We start from the raw sequence: 26,370 nt of genomic DNA on the forward strand, positions 1-26,370 counted from the left end.
CTAGGTATCCAACTAACACAATTGGCTATATAGTACTATACTATAATAGGTTTATAATATTTTTGCACAAATAATACATAAAAATGAACACAAAAAATAAAGCATTTGTAATCTAATAGTACAGTATCTTGCAAAGTACCATAGTGCCTTTCTCCAAAGAAGACGTCAGATGGCCAATAAATGCATGAAAAGATGTTCATTATCACTAGTTATTAAAGAAATGCAAATCAAAACTACAATTAGATGTCATCTCACACCAGTAAAAATGCCCATCATCAAAAAATCTACAAACAATAAATGCTGGAGAGATTGTGGAGAAAAGGGAACCCTCCTACACTGTTGGTGGGAATATAAATTGATACAGCCACTATGTAGGTTCTTTAAGAAACTAAAAATAGAGCTACCATATGATCCAGTGATCCTACTCCTTGGCATATATCCAGAGAGAAACATGGTTTGAAAGGATACCTACACCCTGATGTTCATTGCAGTGCTGTTTCCAGTAGCTGAGACTTGGAAGCAACCTAAGTGTCCATTTACAGATGAAGGGATAAAGAAAAATGTGGTTTGTATATACAGTGGAATATTACTCAGCCTAAAAGGGGGTGAAATAATGCTATTTTCAGCAACATGGATGGACCTAGAGATTATCATAATCCTTGAAGTAAATCAGACAAAGAAACACAAATATGTGATATCACTTACATGCAGAATCTAAAAAACAAAAAATGATGCAAGTGAACTTGTTTACAAAACAGGAACAGACTCTCAGACTTAGAGAACAAACTTATAGTTACCAGGGGGAAAAGGGTTGAGGGGAGGGATAGATTGGGAGTTTGGGATTGACATATATCCACTGCTATATTTAAAATAGATGATGAACAAGGACCTACCATATAGCACTGGGGATGTTGCTCAATATTGTGTAATAATCTAGATGGGAAAATTATTTGAAAAAGAATAGATACATGTGTATGTATAACTGAATCACCTTAAGAGACAGCTGTTCCCCCAAGTTTATTAGAACATCATTCACAATAGCCAAGATATTGCAGCAAACTTAGTGTCTATTGATGGACAAATAATTAAATAAATATATAATGGACTATTACTCAGTCATCAAAAAGAAGAAATCCTGTCATATTTGACACAGTTGGACTTAGAAGTCAGTATGTTACATGTAATGAATTAGAAGGAGAAAGACCCTGAATGATCTCACTTATATGTGGAATCATAAAAGCTTAACTCATAGAAATAGAAAGTAGATGGTACTTAGCAGGGGCTTAGGGGTTGGGGAAATGGGTTGCTTTTGATCAAAGGATACAAATTTATAATTATAAGAGAAGTAAATTCAAAGGATTTAATGTACAGCATGGTGGTTATAATTAACAACACTGTATTGTGTACTTGAATGTTAGGATAGTAGGTCTTAAGTTTTATCACCACACACACAAAAAAGGTAATTTCATGAGGGGATCTGTTAACTGATGTTATTGTGGTAATCACTTTGCAACATATGTATATATATATATATACAACATATGTATATGCAGCATATGTGTATATATATATATATACATACACACTTACATGTGTGTGTGTGAAATAAACATGTTGTACACCTTAAAGTTACATATATTCTATGTCAAATACATCTCAGTAAAGCTGAGGATGAGAGGAGTTTTTTCCAGTAAGTCTAAAGTCTTAGATGCCTCAGGGGCAGTTTCTGTCAATTTAAGTTTCCTTTTATGGCCCATAATTTCAATTTCTTTTGTGTTCATCATGATTTTTTGTGGAAAACTGGACATTTTAATATCGTAATGTTATAACCCTGAAAATTAGATTTTTACTCTTTTCTATTTTTGATATCTGAAGGTTGTAGTCAACTATTGTTCAATAAATTTTCCAATTTATTTTTGCAAAAGCAGTTCAGTGTTGTTTGTGCTCAATGAAGTCTCTTTTCCTCTAGCTTGTGTTCAACTAGTACTTTGCCAGAGATTTTTTTGAATGCTAAAAGGCAAAAATTTTAAAACACCACCCTCCTCTAGTCTTTGCAGATTCACTCCATGCGAAGCACTCATTTAGTATTTTCCCAGATAGATTGTTAATAATTCTTAGACTTCTTTCCCACTTGCAGTGAAACTAGGGATCAGCCAGAGGTGAAAGTGTAAGATCAACTCTGGTCTTCTCTGAGCATGAGTGCTACTGGACATGCATATGGCTTTTAAAATTCCCTAGTATACACAGCCAGTATTGACTGCTCTAATTTAATTTCCCAAAGAAACTCTCTTTCTAGATTTTCTACTCGGTCTGTTGATGGTCTGTTGAATGTTTTAATCATAATCTTTTGCCCCAGGCAGCTACAGATTTCTCATTACTCTTACAATGTTTTCGGGCAATATGGGCCACATTTGAACCCTATGTGATTTCATGTGAAACTGAGACAAAGCACCTTGAATAGGTCCTTCAGGTAGTTCCCAGACAAATTAAAATACACTCATTTGTGAGTGATTATTGCTCCCTCCAGACCTCAGACCATGGTTCCACTCTAGGCCATCTTCAGGATGGCCACTGGACCTAGGATGGAGTTAGGCAAGGGGAAATAAAAATGCCACAAAGCTTTCCTCCTATTTTTAAGTTGCCTTTTTCTTGGTTCAGCGTTTACTTGGTTGCTGTGCACCTTTGGTTGTTTCCCAGAGTACCATCAAAGCTAGTCCTGACAGTTTCTGCTTGGTTTTGTTGTTTCTGTAGAATAAGAGTTTGGCACTCCATACTCTGTCATTTTGCTGAAATCATCCCCTGTTCCTTTTTTTATTTCTAGACTAGATTTCCTTAAATGGCCGTGGGGAACCACAGTGCAATCACTGAGTTCATTCTTCTTGGACTGTCTGCAGACCCCCATGTCCAGGCGCTATCCTTTGTGCTGTTCCTAGCAATTTACCTCCTGACTCTGCTGGGGAACCTGACAATGATGCTGGTGATCAGAGCCGATTCTTACCTCCACACTCCCATGTACTTCTTCTTGAGTCACCTTTCTTTCCTAGATTTTTGCTTCTCTTCTGCCACAGTACCCAAGATGCTGGAAATTCTCCTGTCTCAGAAGAAAACAGTCTCTGTGGAAGCCTGTCTAGCTCAAGTCTTCTTTGTGTTTGACTTGGGGGGCACTGAAGCCTGTCTGCTGTCAGTTATGGCCTATGACCGCTATGCTGCCATCTGCCACCCTCTGCTCTATGGCCAGAAGATGAGCAACCAGCTCTGTAAAGGTCTGGTGTTAGGCTCCTGGAGCCTGGGTTTTCTGGACGCATTCATCAACATCCTTCTAGCTATGGATTTTGACTTCTGTAGGGATCAGTTTATCCCCTCCTACAGCTGTGAGCTGCCCTCTCTCTTTCCCCTTTCCTGCTCTGATGTCTCCACCAGTTTCACTATTCTGCTCTGCTCTAGTCTCCTGCATGGGCTGGGAACCTGTTTCCTAATCATACTGTCTTACACTCTCATTGTTTCTACCATCCTAAGTATCAGCTCCTCTTCACATAGAAGCAAGGCCTTCTCCACCTGCTCTTCCCACCTCACTGCAGTGCTCCTATTTTATTGTTCAGCTTTCCTTCGCTATATAGTGCCAACCTCAGGCTCACTACTGGAGTTGATGTTCTCTGTACAGTACAGTGTGATCACTCCCTTAATGAATCCCCTTATCTATAGCCTGAAGAACAATGAGGTGAAAGCAGCTATGAAAAGGACCTTTAGAAAATATCTCCATTGCTAGTGACCAAAGACAGAAGATGATGAAGAGTTGTCATACTATAGCAGGATATCTTGTTAGTTGACAATAAAGTAATTTCCTGATTATTCCAATATTGGATCTGAGAAAAGCATCTTAAAATTCATAAAGGTATTTGGAGTACAGCCCATAGGCTTGTACTGATCTTAGGACCTGGCTTCACCCACCAGTGGGTGAGCAACAGCATGAAGTCTTCTTGACCCCGACTTCATCCACCAGTAAACCAGCACTTCAGCCCCACCTGGGATTAGTGGGATTGAGAGTCACCCACCTCATGACTGGTCTACCAACCAGTTACTGGCAGCCTCCACACAAGACAGGGCCTAGAAAACAACCAAACCAAAGACCAGCCAAGCCTTCCAGACCCCCCACATCATCAGCCTACCACAACAGAAGGACCCATTCAGCACTCACAGCGGGGAACTGTAAGGTATATAGCTTGAATGAGGAGAGGGTGGTGTACTATTGCATGCATAGGATGTCTCCTACAAAAGGCCGCTTTTCTAGAGTTGGGAAATGCAACCAAAATAACAGATACACAAAAATACAAATAGAAACTTAGGCAAAATGAAGTGACAGTGTTATATGTTTCAAATGAAGAAAGAAGATAAAACCCCAGGAAAAGGACTAAATGAAATAAGGATAGGCAATTTACCTAAGAAAGGATTCAGGGTAGTGATCATAAAGATGATCAAAGAGCTTGGGAGAAGAATGGATGCTCAGAGTGAGAAGTTTGATGTTTTTAACAAAGAATTAGAAAATATAAAGAAAAACCAGAGATGAAGAGTCCAATAGCTGAAAAAGAAAGAATCCAATAACTGAAATGAGAGGTACACAAGAATGAATCAATGGTAGGCTGAATGATACAGAGAAATGGATCAATGAGTAGTAAGACAGAATAGTGGAAATCAATGATGCTGTCAGAAAAGAATGAAAATGAAAAGAAATGGGGACTGTTTAAGAGACCTCTGATACAATATCAAGTGTATTATTATTCACATCAAATGAGTCCCAGAATGTGAAGACAGAAAGAAATGGAATGATAACATATTTGAAGACATAATAGCTAAGAACTTCCCTAACTTGGGAAAGGAAACAATCAAATCCAAGAAGCCCAATGAGTCCTATGCAGGAATAAACCAAAGAAGAAAACCCCAAGACACATAGTATTAAAATGACAAAAATAAAGATACAGAATAAAAAAAAAAAAAAAAGATACAGAATATTAAAAGCATCAAGGGGATAGCAACAAATAATATACAAGGGAATCCACATGAGGCTATCAGCTGAATTTTGAGCAGAAACTCTACAGACCAGAAGGGAGTGACATGATTTATTTAAAGTGATGAAAGGGAAAAACATATAACTAAGAATGCTCTACACAGTAAGGCACTCATTCAGATTTGATGGAGAGATCTAAAGTTTTACTGAGTAGCAAAGCTAAAATAGTACAGTTCCACCAAACTGGGCTTACATATAATGATAAAGGTGAAAATAAAAAGGCCAAAATTAGAAATATGAAAATTATGAAATGGGAAAGCTCTTAGGTAAAGGCAAACATAGTAAAGGTAAAGGTCACTGGTAAAGGCAAGCATATAGTAAAATAGGAAATCATTTCATACGTAAAACTAGTAGGAAGGTTAAAAAAAACTTTTTTTTTTATTTTTTAAAAGTGGTAGAATCATCTATATCCAGAATAAGCAGTTAACAGATACACTAAATATAAAATATGATATCAAAAATAGTAATGATGAGGGTAGGAGAGTATACACACAGGGTTTTTAATGCATTTGAAAGTAAGAGATCAACCAACTTAAAAAAAAAATGTATGAAGGCGAAACACCCCAAGACACATATTAATCAAACTAACAAAGATCAAACACAAAGAACAAATATTAAAAGCAGCAAGGGAAAAACAACAAATAACACACAAAGGGATTCCCATAAGGATAACAGCTGACCTATCAATAGAAACCCTCCAGGCCAGAAGGGAATGGCAGGACGTCCTGAAAGTAATGAAAGAGAATAACCTACAACCTAGATTACTGTACCCAGCAAGGATCTCATTCAGATATGAAGGAGAACTCAAAAGCTTTACAGACAAGCAAAAGCTGAGAGAATTCAGCACCACCAAACCAGCTCTTCAACAAATGCTAAAGGATCTTCTCTAGACAGGAAATGCAGAAAGGTTGTATAAATGTGAACCCAAAACAACAAAGTAAATGGCAACGGGACCACACCTATCAATAATTACCTTAAATGTAAATGGGTTGAATGCCCCAACCAAAAGACAAAGATTGGCTGAATGGATACAAAAACAAGACCCCCATATATGCTGTCTACAAGAGACCCACCTCAAAACAAGAGACACATACAGACTAAAAGTGAAGGGCTGGAAAAAAATATTTCATGCAAATGGAGACCAAAAGAAAGCAGGAGTCGCAATACTCATATCAGATAAAATAGACTTTCAAATAAAAGCTGTGAAAAGAGACAAAGAAGGACACTACATAATGATCAAAGGATCAATCCAAGAAGAAGATATAACAATTATAAATATATATGCACCCAACATAGGAGCACCGCAATATGTACGGCAAACACTAACGACTATGAAAGAGGAAATTAATAGTAACACAATAATAGTGGGAGACTTTAATACCCCACTCACAACTATGGATAGATCAACTAAACAGAAAATTAACAAGGAAACACAAACTTTAAATGACACAATGGACCAGCTAGACCTAATTGATATCTATAGGACATTTCACCCCAAAACAAGCAACTTCACCTTTTTCTCAAGTGCACACGGAACCTTCTCCAGAATAGATCACATCCTGGGCCATAAATCTAGTCTTGGAAAATTCAAAAAAATTGAAATCATTCCAGTCATCTTTTCTGACCACAGTGCAGTAAGATTAGATCTCAATTACAGGAAAAAAATTGTTAAAAATTCAAACACCTGGAGGCTAAATAACACGCTTCTGAATAACCAACAAATCATAGAAGAAATCAAAAAAGAAATCAAAATATGTATAGAAATGAATGAAAATGAAAACACAACAACCCAAAACCTATGGGACACTGTAAAAGCAGTGCTAAGGGGAAGGTTCATAGCATTACAGGCTTACATCAAGAAACAAGAAAAAAGCCAAATAAATAACCTAACTCTACACCTAAAGCAATTAGAGAAGGAAGAAATGAAGAACCCCAGGGTTAGCAGAAGGAAAGAAATCTTAAAAATTAAGGCAGAAATAAATGCAATAGAAACTAAAGAGACCATAGCAAAAATCAACAAAGCTAAAAGCTGGTTTTTTGAAAAAATAAACAAAATTGACAAACCATTAGCAAGACTCATTAAGAAACAAAGAGAGAAGAACCAAATTAACAAAATTAGAAATGAAAATGGAGAGATCACAACAGACAACACTGAAATACAAAGGATCATAAGAGACTACTACCAGCAGCTCTATGCCAATAAAATGGACAACTTGGATGAAATGGACAAATTCTTAGAAAAGTATAACTTTCCAAAACTGAACCAGAAAGAAATAGAAGATCTTAACAGACCCATCACAGGCAAGGAATTCGAAACTGTAATCAAAAATCTTCCAGCAAACAAAAGCCCAGGACCAGATGGCTTCACAGCTGAATTCTACCAAAAATTTAGAGAAGAGCTAACACCTACCTTACTCAAACTCTTCCAGAAAATTGCAGAAGAAGGTAAACTTCCAAACTCATTCTATGAGGCCACCATCACCCTAATTCCAAAACCAGACAAAGATGCCACAAAAAAAGAAAACTACAGGCCAATATCACTGATGAACATAGATGCAAAAATCCTTAACAAAATTCTAGCAAACAGAATCCAACAACATATTAAAAAAATCATACACCATGACCAAGTGGGCTTTATCCCAGGAATGCAAGGATTCTTTAATATCCGCAAATCAATCAATGTAATACACCACATTAACAAATTGAAAGATAAAAACCATATGATTATCTCAATAGCTGCAAAGAAAGCCTTTGACAAAATTCAACACTCATTTATGATTAAAACTCTCCAGAAAGCAGGAATAGAAGGAACATACCTTAACATAATAAAAGCTATATATGACAAACCCACAGCAAGCATCACCCTCAATGGTGAAAAATTGAAAGCATTTCCCCTGAAATCAGGAACAAGACAAGGGTGCCCACTCTCACCACTACTGTTCAACATAGTGTTGGAAGTTTTGGCCACAGCAATCAGAGCAGAAAAAGAAGTAAAAGGAATCCAGATAGGAGAAGAAGAAGTGAAACTCTCACTGTTTGCAGATGACATGATCCTCTATATAGAAAACCCTAAAGACTCTACCAGAAAATTACTAGAACTAATCAATGAATATAGTAAAGTTGCAGGATATAAAATTAACACACAGAAATCCCTTGCATTCCTATATACTAACAATGAAAAAACAGAAAGAGAAATTAAGGAAACAATACCATTCACCATTGCAACAAAAAGAATAAAATACTTAGGAGTATATCTACCTAAAGAAACAAAAGACCTATACATAGAAAACTATAAAACACTGATGAAAGAAATCAAAGAGGACACAAACAGATGGAGAAACATACCGTGTTCATGGATTGGAAGAATCAATATTGTCAAAATGGCTATTCTACCCAAAGCAATCTATAGATTCAATGCAATCCCTATCAAGCTACCAACGGTATTTTTCACAGAACTAGACCAAAGAATTTCACAATTTGTATGGAAATACAAAAAACCTCGAATAGCCAAAGTAATCTTGAAAAAGAAGAATGGAACTGGAGGAATCAACCTGCCTGACTTCAGACTCTACTACAAAGCCACAGTCATCAAGACAGTGTGGTACTGGCACAAAGACAGAAATATAGACCAATGGAACAGAATAGAAAGCCCAGAGATAAATCCACGAACCTATGGACACCTTATCTTTGACAAAGGAGGCAAGGATATACAATGGAAAAAAGACAACCTCTTTAACAAGTGGTGCTGGGAAAACTGGTCAACCACTTGCAAAAGAATGAAACTAGAACACTTTCTAACACCATACACAAAAATAAACTCAAAATGGATTAAAGATCTAAATGTAAGACCAGAAACTATAAAACTCCTAGAGGAGAACATAGGCAAAACACTCTCCGACATAAATCACAGCAAGATCCTCTATGACCCACCTCCCAGAATATTGGAAATAAAAGCAAAAATAAACAAATGGGACCTAATGAAACTTAAAAGCTTTTGCACTACAAAAGAAACTATAAGTAAGGTGAAAAGACAGCCGTCAGATTGGGAGAAAATAATAGCAAATGAAGAAACAGACAAAGGATTAATCTCAAAAATATACAAGCAACTCCTGCAGCTCAATTCCAGAAAAATAAATGACCCAATCAAAAAATGGGCCAGAGAACTAAACAGACATTTCTCCAAAGAAGACATACAGATGGCTAACAAACACATGAAAAGGTGCTCAACATCACTCATTATTAGAGAAATGCAAATCAAAACCACAATGAGGTACCATTACACACCAGTCAGGATGGCTGCTATCCAAAAGTCTACAAGCAATAAATGCTGGAGAGGCTGTGGAGAAAAGGGAACTCTCTTACACTGTTGGTGGGAATGCAAACTAGTACAGCCACTATGGAAAACAGTGTGGAGATTCCTTAAAAAACTGGAAATAGAACTGCCATATGACCCAGCAATCCCACTTCTGGGCATACACACTGAGGAAACCAGATCTGAAAGAGACACATGCACCCCAATGTTCATCGCAGCACTGTTTATAATAGCCAGGACATGGAAGCAACCTAGATGCCCATCAGCAGATGAATGGATAAGGAAGCTGTGGTACATATACACCATGGAATTTTACTCAGCCGTCAAAAAGAATTCATTTGAACCAGTCCTAATGAGATGGATGAAACTGGAGCCCCTTATACAGAGTGAAGTAAGCCAGAAAGATAAAGAACATTACAGCATACTAACACATATATATGGAATTTAGAAAGATGGTAACGATAACCCTATATGCAAAACAGAAAAAGAGACACAGAAATACAGAACAGACTTTTGAACTCTGTGGGAGAAGGTGAGGGTGGGATGTTTCAAAAGAACAGCATGTATACTATCTATGGTGAAACAGATCACCAGCCCAGGTGGGATGCATGAGACAAGTGCTCCGGCCTGGTGCACTGGGAAGACCCAGAGGAATCGGGTGGAGAGGGAGATGGGAGGGGGGATCGGGATGGGGAATAAGTGTAAATCTATGGCTGATTCATATCAATGTATGACAAAACCCACTGAAATGTTGTGAAGTAATTAGCCTCCAACTAATAAAAAAATTTAAAAAAAAAAAATGTATGTGTGTGTGTGTGTGTGTGTGTATGTGTATACACTTTCCCCTCATGGTAACCACAAACCAAAAAGCTATACTAGATTCATGCACACAAAAGAAAACAGAATCAAATACAGTCATCAAATCATAAGAGAAAAAAGAAGAATAAAACAGACCCACAAAACAACCTCCAAACAATAAAAAATAGCAATAAGAATATACATATCTATAATTACTTTAAATACAGTAAATACTCCAGTCAAAAGACAGAGTGGTTTAATGGATACAAAAATATGACATGTATATATTCCACCTACAAGAGACTCACTTCATATCTAAAGACTAAGAAAGACTGAAAGTGAGGGAATAGAAAAATGTATTCCATGCAAATAGAAATCAAAAGTCAAAGTAGCAATATGTATCAGACAAAATACACTTTAAAATAAAGACTTACATGAGACAATGATGGACACTACATAATGATCAAGGGATAAATATAAGATATAAAAAATGTAAATATATATGTACCCAACATCAGTTCAGTTCAGTCACTCAGTCATGTCTGACTCTTTGTGACCCCATGGACTGCAGCACTCCAGGCTTCCGTGTCCAAATCCCAGAACTTGCTCAAATTCATGTCCATCAAGTTGGTGAGGCCATCCAACCATCTCATCCTCTGTCATCCCCTTCTTCTGCTTTCAATCTTTCCCAGCATCAGGGTCTTTTCAAATGAGTCTACTTCTTTGCATCAGGTGACCAAAGTATTGCAGCTTTAGCTTCAGCATCAGTCCTTTCAATGAATATTCAGGACTGATTTCCTTTAGGATTGACTGGTCTGATCTCCTTGCTGTCCAAGGAACTTTCAAGAGTCTTCTCCAACACCACGGTTCAAAAGCATCAATTCTTTGGCACCTAACACAGGAATACCTAAATACATAAAGCAAATATTAACAGACGTAAAGGGAGAAATTGACAGCAAGACAGTAGTAGTAAGGGATTTTAACCCCCCCACTTGTATCAATGGTATATTGATGTAAGAATTTCTCAATGTATGCATATTGAAGCATCACACTACATATCTTAAATATATAAAAAACTTTTTTGTCAATCTTGCTTCAGTAAAGCTGGGGAAGATTATTAATTTAGGGAAAAATGCAATGTCATTTTCAAGATAGGATTAAGAAGCAGAAAATAAGAACATAAGTGGAAACAACTGATGAAATGTGAATGAAGTCTGTTATGTAATTAATAATATATTTCTAATATAGACTACTAGTTTTAAAAATTTATTATGGTTATATAGGATTTTAATGTTAGGAGAAGGGTGAATAGTTTATAGGAAATCTTGTTTTAGTAGAAATTGTTAAGTTGAAGCTATTAAAAGATAAAAGGAATTTATGTTTTTACATATTAAAAAAAAATTGTCTCATAAAGCCTGAAAAGTAATTTGATAAAATTTAGCAGCCATTTTCATGATAAATATCCCAGCAAAAGAGCCATAAAAAGTAATGTTATCTCATGAAATGTATCTATAACAAACTTATAGCTAATGTCATACTTTATTGTGACATATTGAAACCATTATTACTAAGATCAGAAACAAGGCTAGGATTATCACTACCATCACTTCTATTTAACATTGTTCTACACATGCACCTACATCAGTTAATCTATGGCAAGGGAGGCAAAAATATTCATTGGAGAAAAGACAGTATCTTCAAAAAGTGGGCTGGGGATGCTGGACAGCTACAGGTAAATCAATGAAATTAGAACATCCCCTCACACCGTTTGAGGGGATGTTTTGATAGCTCAATTGGTAAAGAATCTGCCTGCAATGCAGGAGACCTTGGTTTGATTCCTGGGTCAGGAAGGTCAGCTGGAGAAGGGATAGGCTACCCACTCCAATATTCTGGCCTGCAGAATTCCATGGACTCTATAGTCCAGGGGGTCTCAAAGAGTCTGACACGACTGAGTGACTTTCACTTTCCTCAAAAATAAACTAAAAATTGTTTAAAGATCTGAACCTAGGATATGACACTGTAAAATTCACAGAAGAGAACATAGGCAAAACATTCTCTGACATAAATCATAGCAACATTTCCCTAAATCTGTCTGCCAAGGGAAAAGAAGTGGAAGCAAAAATAAATGGGACCCAACCAAACTTAAAAGCTTTTGCACAACAAAGGAAACCATCAACAAAATGAAAAGGCCACCTATGGAATGGGACAACCTAGGTTGTTTTGAAAATTTCTCATGTATCCCTGAGAATCTAAACGTCCATGTTCATCTGTAGGACTGTGTGTATGCCAAACAGTGTTTACACACTAAGCTCTCACACTTGACCTATCTTGAGGGTCTGTGCAAGCAGAAAGTAAAAGATAAAGTGGAATTATGATTTATAGTTATAAATTATAAACTTCCAGGCAAACCTGTTGAAGATATGCCTCAACATGTACACGGAGCACCTCAGCAAAGACTTGAAAGACATTATTTCTATGCATGTAAAGAAATTTCTGTTCAGTCGTGTGCTGACCACTAAGATAACCAAGCACAGACTTCAGTGACCACAGTCAACAAAGAATACAGCCTTTAAGAATTAGTTCAATAAAGTCACTAAACAAACACATAACAACAACGAATCTGGGTGAAGAGGGACCATCTTCACATTATGCCACGTTATGTTGCTTTAAGGTCTAGCTTCAACAAAACATTTAAAAACTTGCTAAGAATAAAGTATGGCCCATACATAGGGGAAGAAACAGTAGAAACTGCCCCTGAAGTATCCTGGGTGTATTAGACAAAAACTTTTAAAAATCTATTTTAAGTATGTTCAAAGGACAAAATGAAACTACAACTAAAGGAAAGAGTGAGAACAGTGTTTTACCAAATAGAGAATATCAATAAAAATATAAATTATTTATAAAAGGAACCAAATAGAAATTCTAGAGTTGAAAAGTATTATATCTGAAGTGAAAATTTCACTAGAGGAGGTTAACAGAAAATTTTAACAAAAACTTAAAAAATGATCAATGGAGATCAATCCAAAGTACAATTTCACACAGAAATTTGTATATAAATGTTCACAGAAGCATATTCATTATAACCCTGAATTGGAAAGAATTTACTATATACATCAACTGATAATTGGATAAACATAATATGATATAATCACACATATATATTATTTAGTCATAAAAAGGAATGAAGTACTGATTTATGCTACAGCAACAAAAACATTATGCTAAGTTAAATAAGTAAGATATGAAAGACCTCATATTATATGATTGCATTTATATCAAATGTCCAAAATAGGCAAATTGACAGATATAGAAAGTACATTAGTGATTGCCAGGGTTGGAGGAGAGAGGTGAAAAGAAGTGATTTCTGATTGGTATGGGTTTTCTTTTTGGATGAAAAAATTCTGGAATTAGTGGTGATAGTAGCATGACTTTGTTAATATACTAAAAAGCCTCTACTAAATTGTTCAGTTAAAAATAGTGAGTTTTATGGCATGTGGATAGTATCGCAAATTTTAAAAGCATGTGTATTCTATATACAGTCAAGAATAGTTATTAAATAAAAACATTTTAGGGCCAGAGAACTAAACAGACATTTCTCCAAAGAAGACATACAGATGGCTAACAAACACATGAAAAGGTGCTCAACATCACTCATTATTAGAGAAATGCAAATCAAAACCACAATGAGGTACCATTACACACCAGTCAGGATGGCTGCTATCCAAAAGTCTACAAGCAATAAATGCTGGAGAGGCTGTGGAGAAAAGGGAACCCTCTTACACTGTTGGTGGGAATGCAAACTAGTACAGCCACTATGGAAAACAGTGTGGAGATTCCTTAAAAAACTGGAAATAGAACTGCCATATGACCCAGCAATCCCACTTCTGGGCATACACACTGAGGAAACCAGATCTGAAAGAGACACATGCACCCCAATGTTCATCGCAGCACTGTTTATAATAGCCAGGACATGGAAGCAACCTAGATGCCCATCAGCAGATGAATGGATAAGGAAGCTGTGGTACATATACACCATGGAATTTTACTCAGCCGTCAAAAAGAATTCATTTGAACCAGTCCTAATGAGATGGATGAAACTGGAGCCCCTTATACAGAGTGAAGTAAGCCAGAAAGATAAAGAACATTACAGCATACTAACACATATATATGGAATTTAGAAAGATGGTAACGATAACCCTATATGCAAAACAGAAAAAGAGACACAGAAATACAGAACAGACTTTTGAACTCTGTGGGAGAAGGTGAGGGTGGGATGTTTCAAAAGAACAGCATGTATACTATCTATGGTGAAACAGATCACCAGCCCAGGTGGGATGCATGAGACAAGTGCTCCGGCCTGGTGCACTGGGAAGACCCAGAGGAATCGGGTGGAGAGGGAGATGGGAGGGGGGATCGGGATGGGGAATAAGTGTAAATCTATGGCTGATTCATATCAATGTATGACAAAACCCACTGAAATGTTGTGAAGTAATTAGCCTCCAACTAATAAAAAAATTAAAAAAAAAAAAAAAAACCATTTTAAATGGCACCATTTATTATCATCAAAGAGATTAAATATGTAGGAATAAGTTAAAGATTAATATTTTAACACTGAAAACTACTACTTAATGGGAAAAATAAGAGGAAAATAAATATAGAGATATGTTTTAATTATGGTTTGGAAAACAATATCACTAAGATGTTAATTCTCCCAAATTGTTTTGTATATCCAACACAACCTTAATCAAAATCACAGTATGATTTTTATAGAAATGGTCTTCTAGAAGAACTTTATATTACTTTGCCAGATTTCAAGAATTATTATAAAATAATAGTCATTAAGACAGTGTGGTATTGGCATAGTAATTGACAAATTAATAACTGTAACAAAAATTGACATATATATACATGGAAATATATGTGGAAAATGGAAAAGAAAATACTGGATCAACTGAATATCTTATATGGTGTGACCTATCTCACACTATACAGACGTTTGGTTTGAGATGTTTCATACTATTGGTGATTAGTGAAACAATAAACCTTCTAGAAGAAAACCTAGGAGAGTATATTCATGATCTTAGGATGGGCAAAGATATTTTTGAACAGGAAACAAAAAGTACAAGAACTACTATACTACTGCAAAAAATTTCTGTTCATAAAAAGATATATTTAAGAAAAGTAAAAGAGAGAGGTGGCCAGGATGGAAGAGTAGGGAGACTCTAAAACTCCTCTTATAGACACATCAAAATTATACCTAGTTACAGAGCAACTATCAGTGAGAACACTCTGAAGGCTAGCTGAAAAATTTTCCACAATTAAAGATATAAAGATGGAATCATAATGAGATGGGAAGGAAGTTATGGGATGTGGTATAGTCAGGACCCACACCCCTAGGTCAGAAACCCACAAATGGGAGGACTTTCCAATTGTAGAGGTCCCCTCCAAGCAGCAAAAGGGTCCAAGCCCCACATCACACTCCCTAGCCCAGAGGTCCTACACTTGGAAGATGAGCACCCCTGAATGTCTGGCCCTGAAAACCAGTGAGTCTTACATTCAGGAGGTCCAGAAGACGGTAGGAAGCAGAGATTCTATGCTTAAAGGGTATGCACCAAAGCTCATAAGTTCTGAGTTCCAGTGCAAAGGTTGTAGTTTGAAGGGAGACTGAGTCAGACCTACTTGCTGATCTTGAAGAATCTCTTAGAGAGGAAGGGGGAAACTCAGACTCCACCTGGGGACAGAGACACTGGCTGCAGCATTTTGGGAGCTCCTTCTAATGCAATAACACTGAGATTAGCAAGCACCATTTTGGAATCCTCATTTGAGTCTGCTAATACCTACTGGAGACCAGCCCCACCCACCAACAGGCTGGCATCAGTCCTGCGTTCTCCCTAGGCTGTGCAGCCTCCCACGTGGGAAGCCTTCCTCACCATCCAGCAGGCCCACCACTACCACATGATACATGGCCCCACAGCCAGCCTGGCTAGAGGTCAGCAATCCATGGCCACATAATTGGCCCCATCACAAGAGAAGGGTGCATGTGGCCCCTGTGGGGATACACCTAGAACATACAGACCTGGTGACTGGAAGGGAGCAGCCAGCTGTGCCCGTAGGATGTTTTCTCCATTAGGCTACTTCTCCAATATTGGGAAACTTAGCTGACCTAACATGTAAACACGGAGAAGGAAATGGCAGCCCACTCCAGTGTTCTTGCCTGGAGAATCCTGCTGCTGTCCATAGGGTCGCACAGAGTCGGACATGACTGAGGCAACTTAGCATGCATGCGTGCATTTGAGAAGGAAATGGCAACCCACTCCAGTATTCTTTTTTTTTTTTTTTTTTTTTTTTTTTTTTTTTTTTTTTTTAATTTTTTTATTAGTTGGAGGCTAATTACTTCACAACATTTCAGTGGGTTTTGTCATACATTGATATGAATCAGCCATAGATTTACACTTATTCCCCATCCCGATCGCCCCTCCCACCTCCCTCTTCACCCGACTCCTCTGGGTCTTCCCAGTGCACCAGGCCCGAGCACTTGTCTCATGCATCCCACCTGGGCTGGTGATCTGTTTCACCATAGATAGTATACATGCTGTTCTTTTGAAACATCCCACCCTCACATTCTCCCACAGAGTTCAAAAGTCTGTTCTGTATTTCTGTGTCTCTTTTTCTGTTTTGCATATAGGGTTATCATTACCATCTTTCTAAATTCCATATATATGTGTTAGTATGCTGTAATGTTCTTTATCTTTCTGGCTTACTTCACTCTGTATAATGGGCTCCAGTTTCATCCATCTCATTAGGACTGATTCAAATGAATTCTTTTTGACAGCTGAGTAATATTCCATGGTGTATATGTACCACAGCTTCCTTATCCATTCATCTGCTGATGGGCATCTAGGTTGCTTCCATGTCCTGGCTATTATAAACAGTGCTGCAATGAACATTGGGGTGCACGTGTCTCTTTCAGATCTGGTTTCCTCAGTGTGTATGCCCAAAAGTGGGATTGCTGGGTCATATGGCAGTTCTATTTCCAGTTTTTTAAGGAATCTCTCCAAAGAAGACATACAGATGGCTAACAAACACATGAAAAGGTGCTCAACATCACTCATTATTAGAGAAATGCAAATCAAAACCACAATGAGGTACCATTACACGCCAGTCAGGATGGCTGCTATCCAAAAGACTACAAGCAATAAATGCTGGAGAGGGTGTGGAGAAAAGGGAACCCTCTTACACTGTTGGTGGGAATGCAAACTAGTACAGCCACTATGGAAAACAGTGTGGAGATTCCTTAAAAAACTGGAAATAGAACCACTCCAGTATTCTTGCCTGGAGAATCCCAGGGATGGAGGAGCCTGGTGGGCTGCCGTCTATGGGGTTGCATGGAGTCGGACACGACTGAAGCGACTTAGCAGCAACACATAAACACAGAGAACTGGACAAAATGAGGAGACAGATGAATATGTTTCAACTTATAGAACAAGACACAACCTCAGAAAAGAACTAAGTGAAGTGGAGATAAGCACTCTATCTGAATAAGTGTTCATGGTAGTTATCATCAAGATGCTTACCAAACTCAGGAGAAGAATGGATAAACAGAATTTCAACAAAGAGTTAGAAAATATAAAGGAAAACCAAACAGAACTGAAGAACACAGTAACTAGAATAAAAAATGCACTGCAAGGAATCAATAGTAGATTAGATGACAGAGGAATGGAGGAGAGACTGAGTAGTGGACATCATCCAAACTGAACAGAAAAATTTAAAATATTAGGATAGTTTAAGAAACCTCTGGAGCAATATTAAGCATTCATAGGGGTCCCTGCAAGAGAAGAGAGAGAAAAAAATAATAATTTGAAGAAATAATAGCTGCTTATTTAAGTTATATGCAGAGTACATCATGCAAAATGTGGGTCTGGATGAAGCACAAGCTGGAATCAAGATTGCTGGGAGAAATATCACAACCTCAGATATGCAGATGATACCACATTAACAGCAGAAAGCAAAGAGGAACTAAAGAGCCTCTTGATGAAAGTGAAAGAGAAGAGTGAAAAAGCTCGCTTAAAATCCAGCATTCAAAGACTGAGGGCAGGAGGAGAAGAGAATGACAGAGGATGAGATGGTTGGATGGCATCACCGACTCGATGGACATGGGTTTGGGTAGACTCCGGGAGTTGGTGATGGGCAGGGAGGCCTGGTATGCTGCAGTTCATAGGGTCGCAAAGAGTAGGACACGACTGAGCTACTGAATTGAACTGAACAAAAACTAAGATCATGGCATCTGGTCCTATCAAGTTCATGGCAAATTGATGGGGAAAAAGTAGAGACAGATTTCATTTTCTTGGGCTCCAAAAATCATTGCAGATGGTGAATGCAGCCATAAAATTAAAAGATGCTTGCTACTTGGAAGAAAAGCTATGACAAACCTAGACAGCATATTATAAAGCAGAGACATCACTTTGCTGACAAAGGTCCAAAGAGTCAAAACTGTGGTTTCTCCAGTAGTCATGTATTGAATATGAGAATTGGACCATAAAGAAGGCTGAGTGCCGAAGAATTGATGCTTTTGAATTGTGGTGCTGACTCTTGAGAGTCCCTTGGACAAGAAGGAGATTCAAACCAGTCAGTCCTAAGGAAAATCAACCCTGAATATTCATTGAAAGAACTGATGCTGAAGCTGAAGTTCCAATACTTTGACTACCTGATGTGAAGAGCTGACTCACTGAAAAAGACCCTGATGCTGGGAAAGATTGAGAGCAAGAGGAGAAGGGGAAGACAGAGGATGAGATGTTTGGATGGCATCACCAACTCAATGGACATGAGTTTGAGTAAGTCCAGGGAACTAGTGAAGGACAGGGAAGCCTGGCATGCTGCAGTTTATGGGGTCACATAGAGTCAGACATGATTTAGCAACTGAACAACAATGATAACAATAACAATATCTGAAAACTTCCCTAACCTGGGAAAGGAAAGAGATATCCAAGTCCAGGAAGCACAGAGAGGCCCAACCAACATGAACGCAAAGAGGTCCACACCAACACATATTAAAATTAAAATGGTAAAAGTTAAAGACAGAGAATCTTAGAAGCAGCTAGAGAAAAGCAACTAGTAACATACAAGGGAACTCCCATAACGCTGTCAGCTGACTTTCCAGCAGAAACTTTGCAGGCCAGAAGTGGCAAAATATATCCAATGTGATAAAACAAACAACCTACAACTAAGAACCCTCTATATAGCAAGGTTATCATTCAGATTTGAAGGAGGGATAGTTTTACAGACAAGCAAAAGCTAAGACGGTTTAGCACCACTAGACTGGCTTTATAAGAAACATTAAAGGGACTTCTCTAAGAAAAGAAGATGCCAAAGTAGGAGTATGAAAATTATAAAAAGGAAAAGCCTCCCTGGTAAAGGCAAATGAACAGTAAAGGTAATAGAAGAAACACTTTTGGGAAGTTTAAAAGATAAAAGTATTAAAATCATCTATAAATAGATAACAGATATACAAAATGAAAAGATGATGACAAAACATTAGACATGGGAGAATTAAACATGGTGGGAGAATAAAAATGTTGCGAGGTTACAGTGCATTTGAACTTAAGAGATCATTGATCTAAAATAATCACATGTATAAATAGGCTGTTGTATATGGACCTAGGGTACCACAATCCTATACAATCCTATATTAGATAGACACACAAAAAAGAGATAGGAATCCATCATAATACTAAATATAGCCACCAACACACAAGAGAAGAGAGCAAAAGAATAAGGAACAAAAAAGAACTATGAAAACAAGAAACAATTACCAAAATGGCAGTAAGAACATATTTATCAATAATTACTTTAAATGGAAATGGAATAATTTCTTCAGTCAAAAGGCATGGAGTGGTTGAGATTATCGATTTAATGGAGCATTCCCTGGTGGTTCAGTGGTAAAGAATCCACCTGCAATGTGGGAGACACAGGTTGGATCCCTGGATCAGGAATATCCCCTGGAAAAGGAAATGGCAACCCATTCCAATATTCTTGCCTGGGAAATCCCATGAACAGGGGAGCCTGGTGGGCTGTAGTCCATGGGGTTGCAAAAAGAGTCAGACACGACTTAGTAACTAAACAATAACAATTGTTCCATATATGTGTTCCACATTTATATATGAATCTGTTTCCCTTTATTATTAAAAGTGGTGAATAATTCTTCCAATGGGATGTTTGTCCTTTTGATATGAGTTTCTGTTTCCTTTGTGGTACAAAAGTTTTAAGTTTTGTGTATTAAATTCCATCAATCATGTAAAAAAACAAAGTGGTTTAATGGATTAAAAAAAACAAGACCCATGTATATGCTGCCTTTAAGACACTCATTTTGGATATAAAAGACACACCAAGACTAAAAGTGAGAGTGTGGAAAGAGATACTACATGCAAATGGAAATGAAAAGAAAACCAGGGTAGCAGTACTCACATCAGATAAAATGGACTTTAAAATAAAGACTATTGTAAGAGACAAAGAAGAATATTGTGTAACGATAAAGGGATTAATCTAAAAAGAGGTGTAAAATTTGTAAACATAGGACCAACTAAATGCATAGAGCAAATAGGAGAAAAATTGATAATAATACAAGAATAGTAGGGGACTTTTAACACCCCACTTACATCATTAGACAGATCATCTGGATAGAAAATCAATAAGGAAATGGTGGCCTTAGATTACACATTATACCCTATGAACTTAATAGACATACATGTATATATATATATAACATTCCATCCAAAAGCAGCATAATAAACATTTTTTCAAGTGCATGTGGAACATTGTTTAAGATAGATCATGTGCTACATCACAAAAAAACCTCAGTATTTTAAGAAGACTGAAATCATATCCAGCATGTTTTCTGACCACAACACTAGTGTGGGGTCGTGACTCAATTCTGTCCCTCAAGGCTGAGCTCTTTTCTCAGCCATAGCAGCCCCTGCTCCAGTGTGGAGCTGTGACATAAAGCAAGAAATGTCTGGAGCATTTGCTCGACCCAGGCAGGGGGGCCTTCAGGCAATCATGCGAAACTGGGCAGCCACTCTAGCAGTCTGCAAGCCCCTATCTCAGCCCTGCCTCAGGATTATGCCAACACACATAGTCTCCTTACAAATGGAGTCCAGGCTTCCCAAGACCTTCCAGTTAGCCCCACCGGCCCTCCAGCCAGCCAAGGGGCCTCATCTTCCCTGTGTCAGGCTCCAGGATGGGAGTGTCCAATACGTTCCAACAACTTCCTCCTCAGTGTGGGTTTCAGCCTGTGTAAGTCTCCCCTCTCCTGAGTCCCCTCATAGGGGAACATGTCCCAACCTGATGGCTTCTCTTCCCTTCCTACCTGATTCTCTGCAGATCTTTCTTACAGCCTTGGTTGTACAAGTCTTCCTGCCAGTTTCAGTTAGTTTTCAGTGAAAACTGGTCCACATGTAGATGTATTTTTGATGTGTTTGTGGAGGGTGGTGAGTTCCATATCCTGCTGCTTCACCATCTTGGCCAGTTTTCTCTCAACATTTGCCTTTACCTTTATCTTATGTGAAAACTGGAAGATGCCTTTTGCTGATGCAGATGTTTAATGGCCCATGAGGAATAATGATCATGTGACCCCCCAAGGTGAGGAAAAAAGCCCTGGTTCCCATAGGTGTGTATTTGCTTCTCCCTTAGTAGTCAGAATCTATTTTTAGCTTTGGTCCCTTTAAGTCCCCCTGTACCCATTTTGGGTTGCCTAGTGTAGCTATGAATGGCTCTGGATTGTTGTCTGCCCAGTACTTCCTTTGTGTAAGTTACCTGCAATGAACTTTATAACTGCAGTTTATGGAATTGCCTGCTTCATTTTATGGTCTCAAAGTTCTTTTTCAGTTTGGTGGATGTTATTCAGTATCCCTTACTTCAAACACCATTAAACCACAATGATTTTCTACTTCACGAGCATTTGATTCACTAAAATTTAAAAAGACTAAAAAAGGGTAACAGATCAAAATATTGCAAGAATGTGAAGCAGCTGAAACCCTCATATACTGGTGCTGAGCATGCAAAATTTTACAACCACTTTGGAAAACAGTTTGCCAGTTTCTAATAAAACTAAATATATAGGTATGCTATTACCCAACAATTCTATCCAAGTAACATACAAGGAAAATGAGTCTACATAAAAGATTTTTATAATGACATTCATAGCTTTATACCAGCCACAAACTAGAATAATTCAAATACTTATTAAAAGAATGGTAAAGAATGGACAAATTGTGAAATATTCATTAAATTCAGTACTACAAAGTCAGATTTCAAATAAGTGGCAGATTCTTTTTGTTACTTTATCATTGCTATGTGTTTGAGTGGAATAGTGTGTTGAATAAGAAATGTTTGTTTCTCATTGGAAATTTCCACTGCAATTTGCGTTGATCTGTGCCAACTCTTTTTACAAAGATGAATTATTATGACAAAATTACAAAAAATTATTCTGACATTTTTCCTGTCAGTGTGCTGATTTAAATGTACTGGCTTTAGATTGCATGCTTTCTCTAAGTGATTTTATGCTGTAACTGTAGACATTACACAGCTTCCTATTCTCGTCCAAAGATGAGAAGGTCTCCTTTGAGAGGCTAAATGACTTCACAGACAGAGCTCTAAGCTTATGTATTTTCACATTCCTCCTTCCATGTTAGTAATATGAAATTAGCATTGATTTGGGGTCTTGGTGAGCCCATACAGATACCTCACATTGAGGAGAGACAGATGAACAACTAGTATAATGATATAACCGAGAGGTAGAGTATATAAACTATCAAACCAGATTTTAAGTAATCTTTCTCTTTGATATTGATACTGCAATTAGAATATAATGTTATAGACTACAAAATAGCTAGCATACATACCCAAGAAATATGTGCACTAATGCTCATTATAATACTAGTATATCTAATTTGGAATCAGCTTGAATAAACTCCTTTGTAACTCTTATTAAAGGAGAATGGTTAAAAAATTATGGTAGATCTGAATTATGAATATCATGCCAGGATAAAAAAGAATAAACTGGATATTGTGTGTATGGGTGAAAAGATCCCTAAAGTGTACAATTAAATGATGAAAACAAGCTGGATCATAAATATGGATCCCATATATGTATAGAAAATGCCTCTGAGCATACCTGCTAAATCATTATATCTAGGTTAGAGAGTATAGTGTCTAATCATATGGCAGGAGATTGTTTCATAATTTCTTGTATGAAGAAACACTAATGAAAAGCAGGTTTGTCTTGCTTTTACTCATTTGACAATCCTGGTTCTCAGCTTGCTTGTGTTTACAAACCTGTAGCACATACACGTGGGAAGATGATCAGGAGATAAATGCAGTTATTTCTCAGCTTCTGTGGTAAACCCCAGAGAGTTCATCCACTTTATACTTGGCCTGTGGGAAAATCCTGGCTTCCTAAGCAGGGAACTAATTTTTCTCCTTCCCTGTTCCCCTGGAACTCTCATCAGAATAGCAGTATTCGTCATTAAATAGTTCAAAGTGATTGCTTCAACTCAGAATTTCCAAACATGGTACATAAAAAAGTACATAATAAAGTCCCCTGTTGCTCTAAAGAGAGTTCTTCTTTTTAGTTAATGAGTCTAAAGCCAAACTTTTGAACTACTCGAGGGAGTGCCTAGAATTATCTAGCTTCCTCTCACTCTCCATTTAACTCTCCAACTCCTTGGCTGTCTAAACCCACTTGCTTTCCTGTAATAGGTAATACTTCATTTGGATAATGCTAACAGCAAAAAGTATTAGTTATAGAGGAAATTAAGTGGACAGATGATTGTGTGATCAGGATTAAGAAAGATGAAAGTAGTTGCTCAAAAATTTGAATGTTTCAAGATGATTCTCAAGCAGAATTTAGAAAAAAGTTCTGAAGATTTATCTACAGGTCTTTTGGAGCCTGGGTAAACATATTTCTTTTTTCTTATCCAACTTTCTAGATTGAAGACTACTTCTTCACAGAGAAGTTGTGATATATCCTCTCCTAATGGGAATTGCCTGAACTAGGATATGTTACTTACTGTTAATAATTCTGAGCTCCAGAATACAAGTCAAGAACATAATACCATTCTCCCTAAGTTCTCTGATATTTTTGTTGCTTATGACCAACTCCCTGACCTACTACTTTCTACTCCTTCCTCTCTATCCTTCCCTCTGTTTATGGCCTTCTAAGATACTTATTTTATGTCTGATTCCTCTCATCTAAACTCTTTATTTTTTTTTTTTACAGTCCCTGCAATGCTGCCTCCTCCAGAATGACTAGCTTATAATCTGTTCCCTAAGACCTTATGGTCAGCTTCTCAGATGTGCCTCATTTCTTTTCCTTTGGAATACTGAGCATTTAGAATAAATTGAAAACTGAATTTGTTAAAGTTCTTACTCTACGTAAATTATCAAAGCAAATTCCTACAACACTACAAAGTGAATATTATTATTATGCATATGGGTAACTTAAAATTAAAAAATGAAATATCTTCTCAAAGCTCAGTTATCTATCTATGGTGAAACAGATCACCAGCCCAGGTGGGATGCACGAGACAAGTGCTCCAGCCTGGTGCACTGGGAAGACCCAGAGGAATCGGGTGGAGAGGGAGATGGGAGGGGGGATCGGGATGGGGAATAAGTGTAAATCTATGGCTGATTCATATCAATGTATGACAAAACCCACTGAAATGTTGTGAAGCAATTAGCCTCCAACTAATAAAAAAATTAAAAAAAAAAAAAGCTCAGTTATCTAGAAAATAGCAGGGTAAGATAGGGCCCCACATACGTGTGCCTCCAAGGAGGTATGCCATGTGTGTGCAGCTTCTCCCTGCCTTTGGGCATAGAGCCTATATTTTATCAAGTCCTGAGTTCACTGAGATTATCATGTGAGCAGGTTAGGACACCAAGCACATAGCTCTAATATTTTTAGATTAAATTTTCCTCTCTACCCTGAATTCTAGAGAGTTACATTTTTTTGGCAATTAAAAAATAAATCACAGAGTTTGTATCAGATGTTATAGATTTATTCTACATGATTTTATGAGTTGTCAGTATTTCCTTAAAAGCTAATACTATTAAAGTATCTTTAAGAAATGCATACATTGCAACAAGAAGCATATTTGGTGGGTCTTGTTTTACAAGTGAAAAATCTTGCCACTCTGTATTCATATATAGCACCACAGTCTGGATACTCATTACACCTAAATATTAAAGCAATTGGTTCAGATACTTGGCTGACATAAGCAGGGTAAATAACTGGTTGGATTTTCCCCTAACCAGTTTATATCACATTATTGTAATGTTAGATCTCCGTTGTTTCAGTTGTAGGGATATGTAGTATAATTCCTCAGTTGCTTTTCTATTTTGGTCACTTTACCTATCGTGAATTTAATATGTTGGAAAAGTTGCATATATTGTTTACTCTTGTTTCTTACAGAGGTGAGAACTCAAAATTTTCCCTCAACAAAAAGAGAATAACAAAACAGTTGTTTTAATTATGTTTGCGAATCCATAATTTATTTGTAATGTGTTTGGTAGGTATAGAGGGATTGTGTTTTAACCAAGAACAATGTTTTAATCTCAGATTTACACTGCAAATAGAATGGCTTGGTAACCAAGGGAAATACACTGTAACAGTTTTCTACACGTTATTGTATCTTATGAAATATTTGGATTTAAGCTTGATCTTCCATTGTAGAAAAGTCTGTTTAAGTAAAACTTAGTCACTAAGTCTGTGGGGACTTTTATTCAGGAATTCTATGAAATGTTATTTAGTTTTAAGTTTGATCTTCCATTGTAGAAAAATCTGTTTAAGTAAAACTTAGCTGTTAAATTTGTGGGGGCTTTTATTCAAGAATTTAAAAAGCATTTGTAATTTTGAAAATTTTTGGCATTTAGGAAAGTTGAAAGAGTAACATGATAATATAACTTTCACCTGGATCCACAAATTGTTAGCATATTACATCTTACTACATGTACTTTATCTGTCATCTTACCTCAATGTATGTATGTATATAATTTGTTCTGCTGAATCATTTGAAAGTAAGTTGTGACACCATAACACTTCACTCCTGAATACTTAAGCTTCCATCTCCTAAGAATAAGAATGTTCTCCTACATAACTGCAACCCCATTGACATACCTGAGATGATTAACAATAATTCAATAACAT

At 37.2% G+C, this 26,370-nt stretch overlaps 1 protein-coding gene across 1 annotated transcript; it reads left to right on the forward strand.

The window, feature by feature from the left end:
- Positions 1-2,836: 2,836 nt before the first annotated feature.
- LOC122678115 (olfactory receptor 8S1-like) lies at positions 2,837-3,766 on the forward strand. The gene has a single exon (XM_043878635.1). The coding sequence runs from the start codon at positions 2,837-2,839 to the stop codon at positions 3,764-3,766; it is 930 nt and encodes a 309-aa protein (XP_043734570.1).
- Positions 3,767-26,370: the final 22,604 nt, after the last annotated feature.

The sequence above is a fragment of the Cervus elaphus genome, chromosome 3, assembly GCF_910594005.1.
Source record: "Cervus elaphus chromosome 3, mCerEla1.1, whole genome shotgun sequence".
Classification (NCBI taxonomy): Eukaryota; Metazoa; Chordata; class Mammalia; order Artiodactyla; family Cervidae; genus Cervus; species Cervus elaphus.